The 15,476-nt window shown below is 37.4% G+C and overlaps 1 protein-coding gene across 1 annotated transcript in view; it reads right to left on the bottom strand.

The window, feature by feature from the left end:
- Positions 1-383: 383 nt before the first annotated feature.
- Positions 384-15,476, bottom strand: part of LOC521568 (ATP-binding cassette sub-family C member 4) — a 191,585-nt gene continuing 176,492 nt past the window's right edge. The window contains exon 31 of the mRNA XM_024989063.2: positions 384-2,182. Coding sequence (XP_024844831.1) covers positions 2,162-2,182 — 21 coding nt within the window. The 3' untranslated portion in view covers positions 384-2,161. The remainder of the gene's footprint in view (positions 2,183-15,476) is intronic.

Raw genomic sequence — 15,476 nt, 5'->3', positions numbered from 1 at the left:
GAGATGTGCTGTCCTGACCTCCCTTCAAGGACTCTCCCCCTAGTTGTTGGAAGTGCTGCCAGTGGGCAATCTTCAGCCTCCAGAGCTTCTAGGGGGCAGCCTGTGTGCAATGACCCATCCAGGTGGAGGCATAAAGGCCTGGCCAGTGGACATGTCAGGACAACCCTGAAGGGCCATCTTCACTCCAGAGCCCTCAAGGGTCAGCTAAGGTCATCTGGCCCATGATCCAGCTTGGTTTTTTCCCTCTGCTCTGTCCAGTTTCTTCACTCTTAATTCCACGAATGCTAATTCCAACAACACCCCTAATAAACATCACAACACTAAACTCCATCTGAGTCTATATCCCAAAGAACCAATCTGTAACATACATCAAAAACATTCCAGAATTTGAGAAGGATTTTTATTTGAAAATTTCTGGTTATGCACATAACATTTTAAAATCCCACAAATAGAAAACAAAAATGGTGGAAACAAGGACTTTGTGTGTCAATATTTTAAACCTTTGCTTTAAAAACCCTCACTCTAATGTTCTCTGACCAAAATGAAGTTAAGTTATATATTAATATCAAAAGAAAACTATTACATTGAATCATAAGAAACTACTATTTTTATGAGCTAATACAGGTTGACTGTTAGCAATTTACATGGTGAATATAAGAGAAAAATAGCTATTAGTATTTGGAGTTTAGAGAACATTACACTGATAAATAACTCATGAGTGAAATATATAATAATGAATCAAATTAATAATTAGAAAATACATAACACTATGATTATTGATGAGTGCTCAGTACCAAAACTTGTAGGCTACAGCTAAAGTGGGCCTTTAGGTGGAATAAAAAAGTAGGTTTTATGTATTTGCATAGGGGAAAAAAAGTTTAAAAATTAATATGTTTCCAACTGAAGAATTTAGAGAAAAAAACTCAAATGAAGAAAAGCTGAAGGAATGGAAGAATATGATAAGCTAGAAAACATAAAATCAGAAAGAATCAATTAAGAACAGAATTTGATTCTTTGAAAATTAATAGGAAAAAATCAAGCAAGATTATTCAAGAAAGAAAACAAGGCTCAAAGAAAATTAAAAAGCAAAATAGAACCCAATTATAGCTACTTAGATATTAAACATATAAGATTTTATGAATAATTTTAAGCCAATCAAGCTGAAAACTCACATGAAATAGATTAATTCATAAAGAATGAAACTTACCAAAAATGACTGTAGAAAAAATAGTGGTCTAACACTGAGTGGTTTAAAATAATCACTAAAAATAAACTGGATGGTGAGGGTTTCATGACACTGTGACTGTGGCTAATGCAGTGAATTTTATGTTAAAATGGTTATCACAGAAAATTTTATGTTATAAATTTAAAAAGTGTAAAATACAGAATACAATACAATTCTCCATCTAGAAGACAGTGATCACCTAGAAGGGCTCCTATTTTGAGAAAGCATATTTTCTCTTCCTTCTGTTTTAAAACATATAATCAAATATTATCTTTACATATTTTAAACCAAGTGTCTTTTAAATTTGGGCAGAGGATACCTGTCTTTCCTATCTCACATAAAGTATATGATTTTGTTTTCTCTTTTGTATATCTCTATTTTAATCAGAGATATTTGTGTGCAATAATGGATCATAGCACTGTTAAAGAAAGTGGTAAAACAAATGGTGACTTCACATGGTCTTCAAGTAAATAGAACCCCTGATAAAATTGGAAAGTAATATGTAATTTTAGGAACAGTAAAACACATCTGTGACAACTTTCTTTATACCTCATAAAATGAGTTTTGGTTCTGGAGTCTCTCAAGGCACTAAACGTGGTAGACAGCTTTCACTGGTGGATTTCACCTCTGATTTGGATAAGAAAAAATTGTATAATATATAAATAAAAATAATAAATCATTTTGTTAGAACTTGAAACTATTGGGTAAAATTGGAGAAAAGAAGTCCAAATGAACTAACATCTTTGTGTAAATATTTGAGACTAGTGTAAAAATAAGTATAATATAGATTTTGCAGTGCAAAAACTATTGGAAAAACACCTTTGGAATAGACTTGACATCATGGTAGATTCACAGCGCTGACTCAACAATCATTAAGGCTGAGGGCTGTCCATTGGAAGCATTCATAACCACACGGCCACTGTGAGTAACATCTGGTTATTTCTTTTTGGTGTGTGCCTGAAGGGGAAAAAGAACAAATTAAAAAAAAAAATGTTTAAAGCATTTTAAAGTCCTCCTTTCTAAGGCAACACATTTGGAATACATGTGGAAGATGTCCACATCTTCATATTAAACAATCACATAGCTACTGGAGGCACAATTTTAAAAACCAGGGATGTGCTTATTCTATGGAGGAAGTAGTCCCATTAGAATCCTCAGTGAGGCTGGGCTTAATGCTAAATAACCTGTAGATTCACTAGAGTTCTGATCATTCTAATTCACAGATATGCTTTGTTACTATAGTAAATTAAAAAGCAAAATTATTTTACTGACTCAAAACCTGGAGATAAATTAAAAACAGAGTGACAAAGAGGCTAGGAAATCCAGCGTCTGCACGAGGGTTTCTCATTTTCACACATAAAATGAGCTCAATAAATCTGGATGTTAGTATCCAGTTGTAATCCCTGTATTTTATAAATTCTGATTGACAAACATTGAAAAGCTGGAGATATATATATATATATATATGAATTATGCTGCTGCTGCTGAGTCGCTTCAGTTGTGTCTGATTCTATGCGACCCCATAGACGACAGCCCACCAGGCTCCCCCGTCCCTGGGATTCTCCAGGCAAGAACACTGGAGTGAGTTGCCATTTCTTTCTCCAGTGCATGAAAGTGAAAAGTGAAAGAGAAGTCGCTCAGTTGTGTCCGACTCAGCGACCCCATGGACTGCAACCTACCAGGCTCCTCAGTCCTTGGGATTTTCCAGGTAAGAGTACTGGAGTGGGTCGCCATTGCCTTCTCTGATATATGAAATATACTGATATATATATGAAATATATTGACATATATATATATATGAAATGTATTTCATATATGTATATGAAATATCCTGGCATTTAATTTGTGTGGCAAAAGCTATTAGAGGGCCTATAGAAATGTGATCTGTGAATAATTGGTCCCAAGAATGAAAGAAGAATCTAAAGCTTTAACAATGACTCAACCAAGCAACTTCTCTAAAATGTAAGATGATACACAAAATAGGACAGTTCTTTGCCAGCTTGATTTTTTGAATTCTACCAATTTCTAGCTGAACTGAAAGAGACAGGCTTTCTGATGAATGTATAGTCAGAACACAAAGGAAATGAAATGCTGTCAAGTTTCACTGTTTCACAACCATCACTTTTGAGTAGCTGTATCCTATCTCAGTTTCTTGACAGATGCATATAACAAAATGAAATAATGTCAAGACTTGTGAGCTCTTATCTCTAAAAGTGTCTGGGTGAAGAAAAGACTTCAAAAGTAATTTTTTCCCCAAAGAAGAATGTCTTTGTCTTTAAAGCAGAAAATGTACTATCTATGTGAAATTCATTCTTGTCATATGATTCCAGATCTATTTTACAAAAGATGACTCCAAGTTCATTTGTGGATGTTGTTAACAACGTTATCATGAGAGATAATGGACTTCATATGTGAATACAAAAGTTCTGAGACCCCTACCTTCATATTAGGTGTACTTTCTTTTCCTCTTCTTGCTTGCATACTTGCTACCCTCAAAACAGCACTGCATATGAAATTATATACTAAAAGACCACTATATATAGACCCCTTAAGTGGTCTATATATTAAAAGACCACTTAAGGAGAAAAATAAAATTCTCCAAAAATACCATGATTCCACTGGGTGAAATCTGAGACTATTTTGATTCAAAATGCAAGGATTTAAAAGTCAGGCTTTTGGGGGCTAATTGCATATCATCTCTCTCCTCCATTTTTTTAAGCTAGCCATGTGTGTGTGGTTATATATTTATGTACTCTTTGTGAAACTAAAAACAGCCAAAAGAACACATGAAGAAAAAAAACACACACACGTGGAAATATAATTCATTTTCTCCCAGTTGACAGTCCTCCCAAAATTAGCTGGCTCCTTTCCCTATAGCCCTTCTCAACATAATTTTTTTATTTTAAAAAATGTCATGGTCTAAAATACTTGAAACTAAATAATGAAAACAAGCTTCCCATGTATAAAATCCTTGATTTGACCTTCCTCTCTCCCATCTGTTGTCCTGGTGTAGACCACACTCTACTGACAGCAGGAGTGAGAGAAGGCATCTTTTTCAAGAGCATGTTATGAAGGGAGTTGAGGTGACTGAACACTTGTTAGCAGAGACCCCATGGTCTCTGCTGAGCCTGGGATGGAGAAGCCCAGTCTCACCTCTCTCTCCTGGACCACTGCTGACCCTGGAAAGATCACTTAAGCTCACTCTGCACCAGCTTCTTCATTGGTCAAACAAGACAGTGACCTACCTCATAGGAACTAAGAAATGGCTACAAACTGCAGGTTGAAAACAGGCTGAGCTAAGTGTTGGCTGTGATTACAATGCTGCTCAGAGATATGGCCCCTTAGTCCACAGAAAGTAGCAATATCACATGATTTATGGGATGAAAGCAAAACATCTGGGAAGCCCTTTTGTTAATCATTTGATTTTATCTTTACATAAGCCCAGAGTAGAAGTTAAGATACAATTAATTCACTTAATATGGTAAAAAATTACTAACACTTTCTAACCTGGGACTTTAAGAAGTCATTTAGGTTCTCCTACTTCAGTTTCTCCATCTAAAGGATAATACTGCCAGTTCAGCATGGTTGTGAAGATTAAAAAAGATGATGTCAAAAAAGTTCAAATTCAAGGCAAGCAGAACAAAAGGCCCAATATTAGGTTTCTTGAGTCATTTTCAGTTCTTCTCTTGGGTTTGGCTCATTATAGTTCCTCCAGTATAGGTTGAAATTTAGTATTTATACTCCAGCTTGTAAACAAAGCTACTATCATGGAATTAGATATCACTAAAAGTAATAGAGCAATAAAAGCTTTCCTGCATGGATAAAGGAATCAATATATTGAATATACTGAATCAGTGGTTCAATATATAGAGAATTATGGCTCAAGACTCTGATCATTCATTCTTACTGAGCTACATGGCCCTAGTTCAATCCCAATAATCCTCAAACTCCTCTCCTTTTAATTAATTGGCTAAATAATTATTTCATTGAAATATATAGCTGATTTACAGTGTTTTAGTTTCTAGTGTACAGCAAAGTGATTCAGTTATAAACACACATTCTTTTTCAGATTGTTTTCCATTGTAGGTTATTACAATATACTGAATATAGTTCCTGATGTTATACAGTAGGTCATTGTCTATTTTATATGTGAAAGTATGTATCTGATAATCCTAAACTTCTAATTTATCCCTCCCTCTCCTTTCCCTTTTATTAACCTTAAGTTTGTTTTCTATTTCTGTGAGTTTTATAAATAAGTTCATTTTTTAAAAAATTAATTCCACATATAAGTGCTATATGATTTTTGTCTTTCTCTGCTTTACACAGTATGATAATCTCTAGGTCCATCCATGTTACTGCAAATGGCATTATTTCATTCTCTTTCATGGCTGAATAATATTCCATTGTATGTGTATATACCGTATATGCATGTGTCTATATAGGTATGTATCACAAACCTAGATGAATGAATAGATAAAGAAGATGTATGTATATGTATATACACATACTGTAATACTGTATCTTCTTCACCCGTTCATCTGCCAGCAGGCATTTAGGTTGCTTTCACATCTTGGCTGTTCTTAGTACTGCTGCTATGAACACAAGGATGCATGTATCTTTTTGAATTATATTTTTGTCTGGGATATTCCCAGGAGTGGGATTGCTGGATAATATGGCAACTCTATTTTTAGTTTTTTTGAGGAATTTCCAGACTGCTCTGCAATCTGGAATTTCCATACTGTTCTGCAATTCCATACTGTGACTGCACCAATCTGTAATCACATCAAAAATATAAGGAAGTACCTTTTTTTCCATATCCTCTTCATCATTTATTATTTGTAGACTTCTAAATGATGTCCATTCCGACCAGTGTGAGGTGATACCTCATTATAGTTTTGAACTGGATTTCCTTAATCATTTATGATGTTGAGCATCTTTTCATGTGGCTGTTGGCCATCTGTACATCTTCTCTGAAGAAATGTCTGCTTAGTTCTTATGCCCATTTTTCTATTGAGTTGTATGTTTTTTTTGTTTGTTTGTTGTTGTTGTTGTTTATGAGTTGTAAGAATTTTTCATATATTTTAGAAATTAAGCTGTTGTCAGTTTCATAGTTTACAACTATTTTCTCCTCCATAGATTGTCTTTTCACTCTGTTTATGGTTTCCTTTGCTCTGTAAAAGTTTTTAAGTTGCTTAGGTCCCACTTTTTTACTTTTGCTTCCATAACTCTAGGTTAAATTTCTCATTTTTAAAACAAGTCTAACTTTGTGTACAGTCTTCCCAGGTAGCACTAATGATAAAGAATCTGCCTGCCAATGCAGGAGCCTCAGGAGATGTGGGTTCAATCCTTGAGTCTGGAAAATTCCCCTGTAGAAGGAAATGGCAATCCACTCCAGTAGTCTTGCCTGGAAAATCCCATAGACAGAGGAGCCTGGCCGATTATAGTCCATGGCATCACAAAGAGTTGGACACAACTGAAGCAACTTAATATGTATGCAACTTTGTGTACATATTGGCAGGTATATTATCAAAGTTAAAGAGTACTAGAGAGTTAAGTTTTCTTCTTTTTGATTAATTGAATAGTGAATTTTGTCTCCCCTTATCCTCTCAGAAATCACCCTAAACAGCAAGGATATTGGTAGATAAAAAATAAGGGTAATCCTTGATGAAATCAGGAGTCATTTGAAACTTCAAAAGACAAAAAGATCTCAACAGGCTGCCTTAGACAACAGGATACAATCAGCTGTGGCAAGACAAACAGAGACTACATAAGGGAAACAGATATCAGCTATCATGAGTGAGCAGTTCTCCAACTAACTGGTGAATTCTAAGTTATTTCAATGAGGTATCATAAAAAACCACTGTGTTTGTGTGAAGAATATATACTGTCAAGGACCTTGGAGAAGAGAAATTCTGAAATGCAAGCATCATTGTAACCACCCATCTCTGCAGGCTAGGGAATATTCATTCTCAATTTCTCCCTAGCTTGCTTATCCTCTCTGTCTCTCTCTCTCTCTTTTGGTTCTAAGAAGCTTCTGTACTAAATAAAGAGAATCTCCTCTAGCTTGAAGTGATGCCCTGCAAATATTAATATATGATCTAGAAAAAAAATCACTTAATCCAAAGGAAAGCAGAAGGGAATAAAAATAATAATAAAGTAGTATGCTGCTGCTGCTGCTAAGTCGCTTCAGTCATGTCCGACTCTGTGCGACCCCATAGACGGCAGCCCACCAGGCTCCCCTGTCCCTGGGATTCTCCAGACAAGAATTCTGGAGTGGGTTGCCATTTTCTCCTCCAATGCATGAAAGTGAAAAGTGAAAGTGAAGTCGCTCAGTCTTGTCCAACTTGTAGTGACCCCATGGAATACAGCCTACCAGGCTTCTCCATCCATGGGATTTTCCAGGCAAGAGTACTGGAGTGGGGTGCCATTGCCTTCTCTGAATAAAGTAGTATAGGATCTATAAAATACACAAATAATGTACTCCCTGGACCAGCTCTCTGACTTTCAGTGAACCCTTGACCCAATCACCTCATCCATGATGTGGGATTAAAAATAAAAGACCATCATGAGAATAAAGTGAAATCATACATGTAAGAACTATGTAAAATAAACTACAAAGAACTACACAAATAGTCGGACATGACTGACTGACTGAACAACAATAACACACAAATGTAGTTTGTGTATATTTCCTGGAGAAGGAAATGGCAACCCACTCCAGTATTCTTGCCTGGAGAACCCCATGAACAGTATGAAAAGGCAAAAAGTATAACACCAGAAGATGAGCCCCTCAGGTTGGAAGCTGTCCAATAAGCTACTGGGGAAGACGGGAAGACAGTTGCTAATAGCTCCAGGATGAATGAAGAGCTGGGCCAAAGTGGAAACGATGCTCAGTAGTGGATGCATCTGCTGGGCAAAGTGAAGTTTGATACTATAAAGAACAATATTGCGTAGGAACCTGGCATGTTAGGTCCAAAAATCAAGGTAAATTCAAAGTGGTCAAACAGGAGATGGCAAGAGTTAACATCAACATTTTAGAAGTCAGTGAACTAAACTGGAAAAGAACGGGTGAATCTAACTCAGATGACCATTATATCTACAACTGTGGACAAAGCTCCCTTAAAAGAAATGTAGTAGCCCTCGTGGTCAACAAAAGAGTCCAAAATGTAATACTTGGGTGCAATTTCAAAAATAACAATGAGCTTGGTTCATTTCCAAAGCAAACCATTCAACATGTAATCCAAGTCTGTGACCCAACCACTGATGCCAAAGAAGCTGAAGCTGACTGGTTCTATGAAGACCTACAAGACCTAGAACTAACATTTAAAAAAAAAAAAAAAAGATATTCTTTTCATCATAGGGGATTGGAATGCAAAGATAGGAAGTCAAGAGATACCTAAAGTAATAGTCAAGTTTGGCCTTGGAGTACAAAATGAAGCAGGACAAAGGCTAACAAAGTTTTGCCAAGAGAACATATTGGTCATAGCAAACAACCTTTTCCAACACCCCAGTAGATGACTGTGCACATGGACATCACCAGCTGGTCAAAATTGAAATCAGATGATTATGTTCTTTACAGCCAAAGATGGAGAAACTCTACACTGTCAGCAAAACAAGAACTGGAGCTGACTGTGACTCAGGTCATCAGCTGCTTATTGCAAAATTCAAACTTAAATAGAAAGGAATAGAGAAAATCACTAGGCAATTCAGCTATGACCTAAATCAAATCTCTTATAATTATACAGTGGAGGTGATGAATAGATTCAAAGGATAAGATCTGGTAGGCAGAGCAACTGAAGAACTATGAATGGAGGTCTGTAACAGTGTATGGGAGGCAGTGACCAAAACCATCCCAAAGAAAAAGAAATGCAAGAAGGCAAAGTGGTTGTTTGAGGAGGCTTCACAAATAGCCCAGGAATGAAGAGAAGCAAAAGGCAAAGGAGAGAGGGAAAGATATACCCAACTGAATGCAGAGTTTCCACAGAATAACAAGGAGAGAAAAGAAGGTCTTCTTAAATGAACAATGCAAAGAAAGGGAGGAAAAGAATAGAATGGGAAAGACTAGAGATCTCTTTCAAGAAAATTGGAGCTATCAAGGAAACATTTCATGCAAGGATGGGCATGATAAAGGACAGAAAACTCAAGGACCTAACAGAAGCAGAAGAGATTAAGAAGTGACAAGAATACACAGAAGAACTATACAAGAAAGGTCTTAACAATCCAGATAATCACAATGGTGTTGTCACACACCTAGAACTGGATATCCTGGAGTGTGAAGTCAGTGGGTTTTAGGAAGCATTACTATGACCAAAATCAGAGAAGGTGATGGAATTCCAGCTGAGCTATTTAAAATCTTAAAAGATACTGCTGCTAAAGTATTGCACTCAATAGGGCAAATTTGGAAAACAGCAGCTGCCACAGGACTGGGACAGGTCAATTTTCATTCTAATCCCAAAGAAGAGCAATGCCAAAGAATGTTCAAATTACTGCACAGTTGTGCTCATTTCCCATGCTAGCAAGGTTATGTTCAAAATCCTTTAAGCTAGGCTTCTACAGTACATGAACCAAGAACTTACAGACATACAAGATGGGTTTAGAAAAGGCAGAGGAACCAGAGATCAAATTGCCAACATTTGTTGGATCATGGAGAAAGCAAGGGAGTTCCAGTAAAACATCTATTTCTGCTTCATTGACTATGCTAAAGCCTTTGACTGTGTGGATCACAACAAACTGTAGAAAATTCTTTTTTTTTTTTTTTTAAGAGATGGAAGTACTAGTCCACTTTACCTGCCTCCTGAGAAAACTGTACACAGGTCCAGAAGAAACAGTTAGAACCAGGTATGGAAAAATGGACTGGTTCAAAACTGGGAAAGGAGTACATCAAGGCTATATATTGTCTCTGTTTATTTAACTTAAATGCAGGGTAGATCATGTGAAATGCCAGGTTAGGTGAGTCACAAGTTGGAATCAAGAATGCCGGGAGAAATAACAACAACCTCAGATAGGCAGATGATACCATTCTAATGGCAGTAAGTGGAGAGAAGCTAAAAGAGCCTCTTGATGAGAGTGAAAAAGGAGAGTGAAAAGCTGGCTTGCCACTCAACATTAAAAACAGTAAGATAATCACATCCTGTCCCATCACTTCATTGCAAATAGACAGGGTAACAGTGGAAGCAGTGACAGATTTTCTTGGGTTCCAAAATCACTGTGGACAATAACTACAGTCAAGAAATTAAAAGACGCTTGCTCCTTGGAAGGAAAGCTATGAAATATGAGAGTTGGAGGAGAGAAAGGTGGAATATTGTTCATTGGATCTAGAAAGATCTACTGGGAAAAAGTGTAGGTCACCTCTGTTTTCTAATCTGTGAAGAAAAATCCTACATGATACTAATATCATTTTCTCCATAAGTCTTTGTTGTTTAGTATTACGTCCAGTTAGAGAGTTGGTCTGTTTGCTCTACCAAAACCTCTATTAGCACTCTAGAGATCTCCTTTCCTGTGATGATACTGTCTGCTTGCTCAGTCTTTGCTTTATTACTTTCTGTGTGTGAAATGCCTCTACAATTGCATTTCTACTCTTTAATATTGTATGCAGTGACTTGTTCCTCAAATGTGCTGCTCTGACTTTAAATTTGTGTCCCCAGTAAAGTTCAGATTCAACTCCCAAAACAAACAAAAAGAATTAGTTCCATTTACCCCCTTATGCTTCCTGTATCTTCTGGAAGATGGAAGTTGTCACCAGAATAAGTCATGAATTCACAATACCTTAATTCTATAGTCTGGATGGTGTTTAAAGGTATACAAAGAATTTTCTCAGAGATGAGGTGTGTGAGAGCACTAAGCACTGTATATGATGGTGCTCAAAAGAGTAACATTCAGGTCACGTAGAATCTTTCTAGCAAAGGTAAGGTGATAGTAACCGACTGTACAAATGTGATAACTGAGGTCTCATTGTACAAATGTGATAACTGAGGTGACAGCCTAAAAACATAAAAATAAATAGAAAATAGCCTATATTCCCCCTGTCAATGTCTCTTCTTATTCTTTCTCCTTAGAAGAAGATCTGTACTTTCCACTGTTCAGAGGGTAGGAAATTGTCCATGATCACAGAACTGTTGGAAGAGTTGACAAATTTGGCTTGTTCAAGCCTAGATTGGGGACAACAAAGATTGTGTTCTGAGCTTTTTGGAAGTACTTACATTTTATGCAAATGTAGGGAAACTGCACTTGGAGCCCTATATTTTTTATGCCTGAAATTCACAGAGCACTTTCATCCACTATAGTGTTTCCCATTTAGAGCTTCCCTCCTAAGATATGACAAGCATTTGTGATGCCCTGTAAACCTAGTCACAAAACAGCCAGAAATCCCACAAACCCTTTTGTTCTTTTGACCTTAGGCATTTCACATCAGAGGGATATATCCCCAACTATGTATCAAAATCCTCAACTTAAAAATGTGTTTTCATTACATATAATCAAACATTGAGTAGTGAGAAATAGATTACTGAATTCTAGATGGGTCCAGATAACATAAGATATTGGCTTCAACACCAGTATTTAATAGATGAGGAAGTCCCTTAAGAGGAAGGTGGCCCTATATACATAACCATACACATTGCCACTCATCATTAAAACACTAAGATCATGGCATCCTGTCCCATCACTTCATTGTAAATAGAAAGAGTAAAAGTGGAAGCAGTGACAGACTTTATTTTCTTAGGCTCCAAAATCACTGTGGACAGTGACTACACCCAGGAAGTTAAAAGACACTTGCCCCTTGGAAGGAAAGATATGACAAACCTAGACAGCATATGGAAAAACAGAGACATCACTTTGCCCACAAAAGTTATATATATAGTGGCTCTGCTGCTGCTAAGTCACTTCAGTCATGTCCGACTCTATGCAATCCCATAGACGGCAGCCCACCAGGCTCCCCCGTCCCTGGGATTCTCCAGGCAAGAACACTGGAGTGGGTTGCCATTTCCTTCTCCAATGCATGAAAGTGTAAAGTGAAAGTGAAGTTGCTCAGTCGTGTCCAACTCTTAGCGACCCCATGGACTGCAGCCTACCAGGCTCCTCCGTCCATGGGATTTTCCAGGCAAGAATACTGGAGTGGGGTGCCATTGCCTTCTCCGATATAGTGGCTTTATACACATAATTAATGTTATGCTAGTTTGTAGCAGACACAGAATTAGAAATCTGTTCTTTCAGTAACTGTTTCAAGTCAAGTGTAATAATCGTGTAAAAAGAGGCATAGGTCATAGAATTAGAAAGCTTGTTGATTCCTGGCCTAACAATCTTGCAACTAATTTAACAATATTTATTGTTAAGCTACATTTGTGTGTTGTTGTTGTTCAGTTGCTAGGTTATATCTGACTCTTTGTGACCCCATGGACTATAGCATGCCAAGCTCCTCTGTCCTCCACTATCTCCTGGAGTTTGCTCAATCCATTGTGTCGGTGATGCTATCTAACCATCACGTAATCTGCCTCTCTTCTCCTTTTGCATTCAATCTTTCCCAGCATCAGTCTTTTCCAAAGAGTTGGATCTTCACATCAGGTGGCCAAATTATTGGAGCTTCAGCTTCAACCTCAGTGTTTCCAATGAATATTCAGGATTGATCTCTTTTAGGACTGACTGGTTTAATCTCTTTACAGGCCAAGGAACTCTCTAAAGTCTTCTCCAGCACCACAATTCAAAAGCATTAATTCTTTAGGGCTCAGCCTTCTTTATAGACTAACTCTCACATCCATACATGACAATTGGAAAAGCTATCACTTTGACTATATGGACTTTTGTGGGCAAAATGATGTCTCTGCTTTTCCATATGCTGTCTAGACTTGTCAACTAGCTGTTCCTTGATAGCACTTACATTGAAAATGTACTGAGAGCCAAAACAATCTTGAGAAAGAAGAATGGAGCTGGAGGGATCAACCTTTCTGACTTCAGTCTATAAAACTAAAGTCATCAGATAGCAGAGTACTGGCACAAAAACAGAAATGCAGACAAGTGGAAGAGGATAGGATGGAAAGCCCAGAGATAAACCCAGGCACCTGTGGGCACTTTATCTTTAACAAAGAAGGCAAGAACATACAATGGAGAAAAGACAGTTTCTTCAATATGTGGTGCTGGGAAAACTGGACATATACGTATAAAAGAATGAAATTAGAACACTCCCTAACACCATACATTAAAAAGAAACTCAAATTGGATTAAAGACCTAAATGTAGGGCCAGGAACTATAAAAACTCTTAGAGAAAAACACTCTTTGACAAGATCCTCTATGACCTGCCTCTTCGAGTAATGGAAATAAAAGCAAAAGTAAACAAGTAGCACCTAGTTAAAAGCTTTTGCACTGTGAAGGAAACTATAAGCAAGGTGAAAAGACAACCCTCAGAATGGGAGAAAATAATAGCAAATGAAACAACTAACAAAAGATTATTCTCCAAAATATATAAGCAGCTCATTCAGCTCAATAACAAAAAAATAAACTACCCAATCAAAAATTGGGCAGAAAACCTAAACAGACACTTCTCCAAAGAAGACATACAAATGGCTAATAAACATATGAAGAGATGCTTAACATCTCTCATTATTAGAGAAATGCAAATCAAAAGTACAATCAGGTATCACATCACACTGTTCAGAATGGCCAGCATCAAAAAATCTACAAACAAATGCTGGAGAGGGTGTGAACCAAAGCGAACTCTCTTGCACTCTTGGTGGGAATGTAAACTGATATGGCCACTATGGAGAACAGTATGGAGATTCCTCAAACACTAGGAATAAACTACCATATGACCCAACAATCCCTCTACTGGGTATACACCCTGAGGTACGGTTTCATCATTGAAAAAGACACATGTACCCCAGTGTTCACTGCAGTACTATTTACAATAGCTAGGACATGAAAGCAACCTAGATGTCCATCAACAGATGAATGAATACAGGGGTTGTGGTACATATACACAATATTCAGTTCAGTTCAGTCACTTAGTTGTGTCAACTCTTTGTAACCCCATGAACCGCAACATGCCAGGCCTCCCTGTCCATCACTAACTCCAGGAGTTTACCCAAACTCATGTCCATCGAGTCAGTGATGCCATCCAGCCATCTCATCCTCTGTCATCCCCTTCACCTCCTGCCCTCAATCCCTTCCAGCATCAGGGTCTTTTCCAATGAGTCAACTCTTCGCATGAGGTGGCCAAAGTACTGGAGTTTCAACTTCAACATCAGTCCTTCCAATGAACACCCAGGACTGATGTCCTTTAGGATGGACTGGTTGGATCTCCTTGCAGTCCAAGGGACTCTCAAGAGTCTTCTCCAACACCACAGTTCAAAAGCATCAATTCTTCAGCACTCAGCTTTCTTCACAGTCCAACTCTCACATCCATACATGACTACTGGAAAAATCATAGCCTTGACTAGATGGAACTTTGTTGACAAAGTAATGTCTCTGCTTTTAATATGCTGTCTAGGTTGGTCACAACTTTACTTTCAAGGAGTAAGTGTCTTAATTTCATGGCTGCAATCACCATCTTCAGTGATTTTGGATCCCCAAAAAATAAAGTCTGATACTGTTTCCACTGTTTCCCATCTATTTGCCATGAAGTGATGGGACCAGATGCCATGATCTTAGTTTTCTGAATGTTGAGCTTTAAGCCAACATTTTCACTCTCCTCTTTTACTTTCATCAAGAGGCTTTTTAGTTCCTCTTCACTTTCTGACATAAGGGTGGTGTCATCTGTATATCTGAGGTTATTTATATTTCTCCCAGCAATCTTGATTCCAGCTTGTGCTTCTTCCAGCCCAGCATTTCTCATGATGTACTCTCATGATGTGTGAGTAATACACAATATTACTCAGCCATAAAAAGGAATGCATTTGACTCAGTTCTAATGACGTGGATGAACCAAGAACATATTAAACAGAGTGAAGTAAGTCAGAAAGAGGAAAATATATATATATTAGTGCATATATATGGACTCTAGAAAGATGGTATTGATAAACCTATCTGCAGAGCAGCAATGGAGATGCAGACATAGCCAGTGGAAATTTGCAGTATCATGCAGGGAGCTCAAATCTGCTGCTCTGTGACAACTTAGCAGGATGGAATGTGGTGGGAGGGAGACTCAAGAGAGAGGGGACATATGCATACCATGGCTGATTCATGTTGATATACAGCAGAAATCAACAGAATATTGTAAAGTAATTATCATCCAATTAAAAATAAATTTAAATTTGAAAAAAT

This window comes from Bos taurus, unplaced genomic scaffold (genome assembly GCF_002263795.3).
Source record: "Bos taurus isolate L1 Dominette 01449 registration number 42190680 breed Hereford unplaced genomic scaffold, ARS-UCD2.0 Leftover_ScbfJmS_1899, whole genome shotgun sequence".
Lineage (NCBI taxonomy): Eukaryota > Metazoa > Chordata > Mammalia > Artiodactyla > Bovidae > Bos > Bos taurus.
This window is presented reverse-complemented; position numbering and strand designations above follow the sequence as displayed.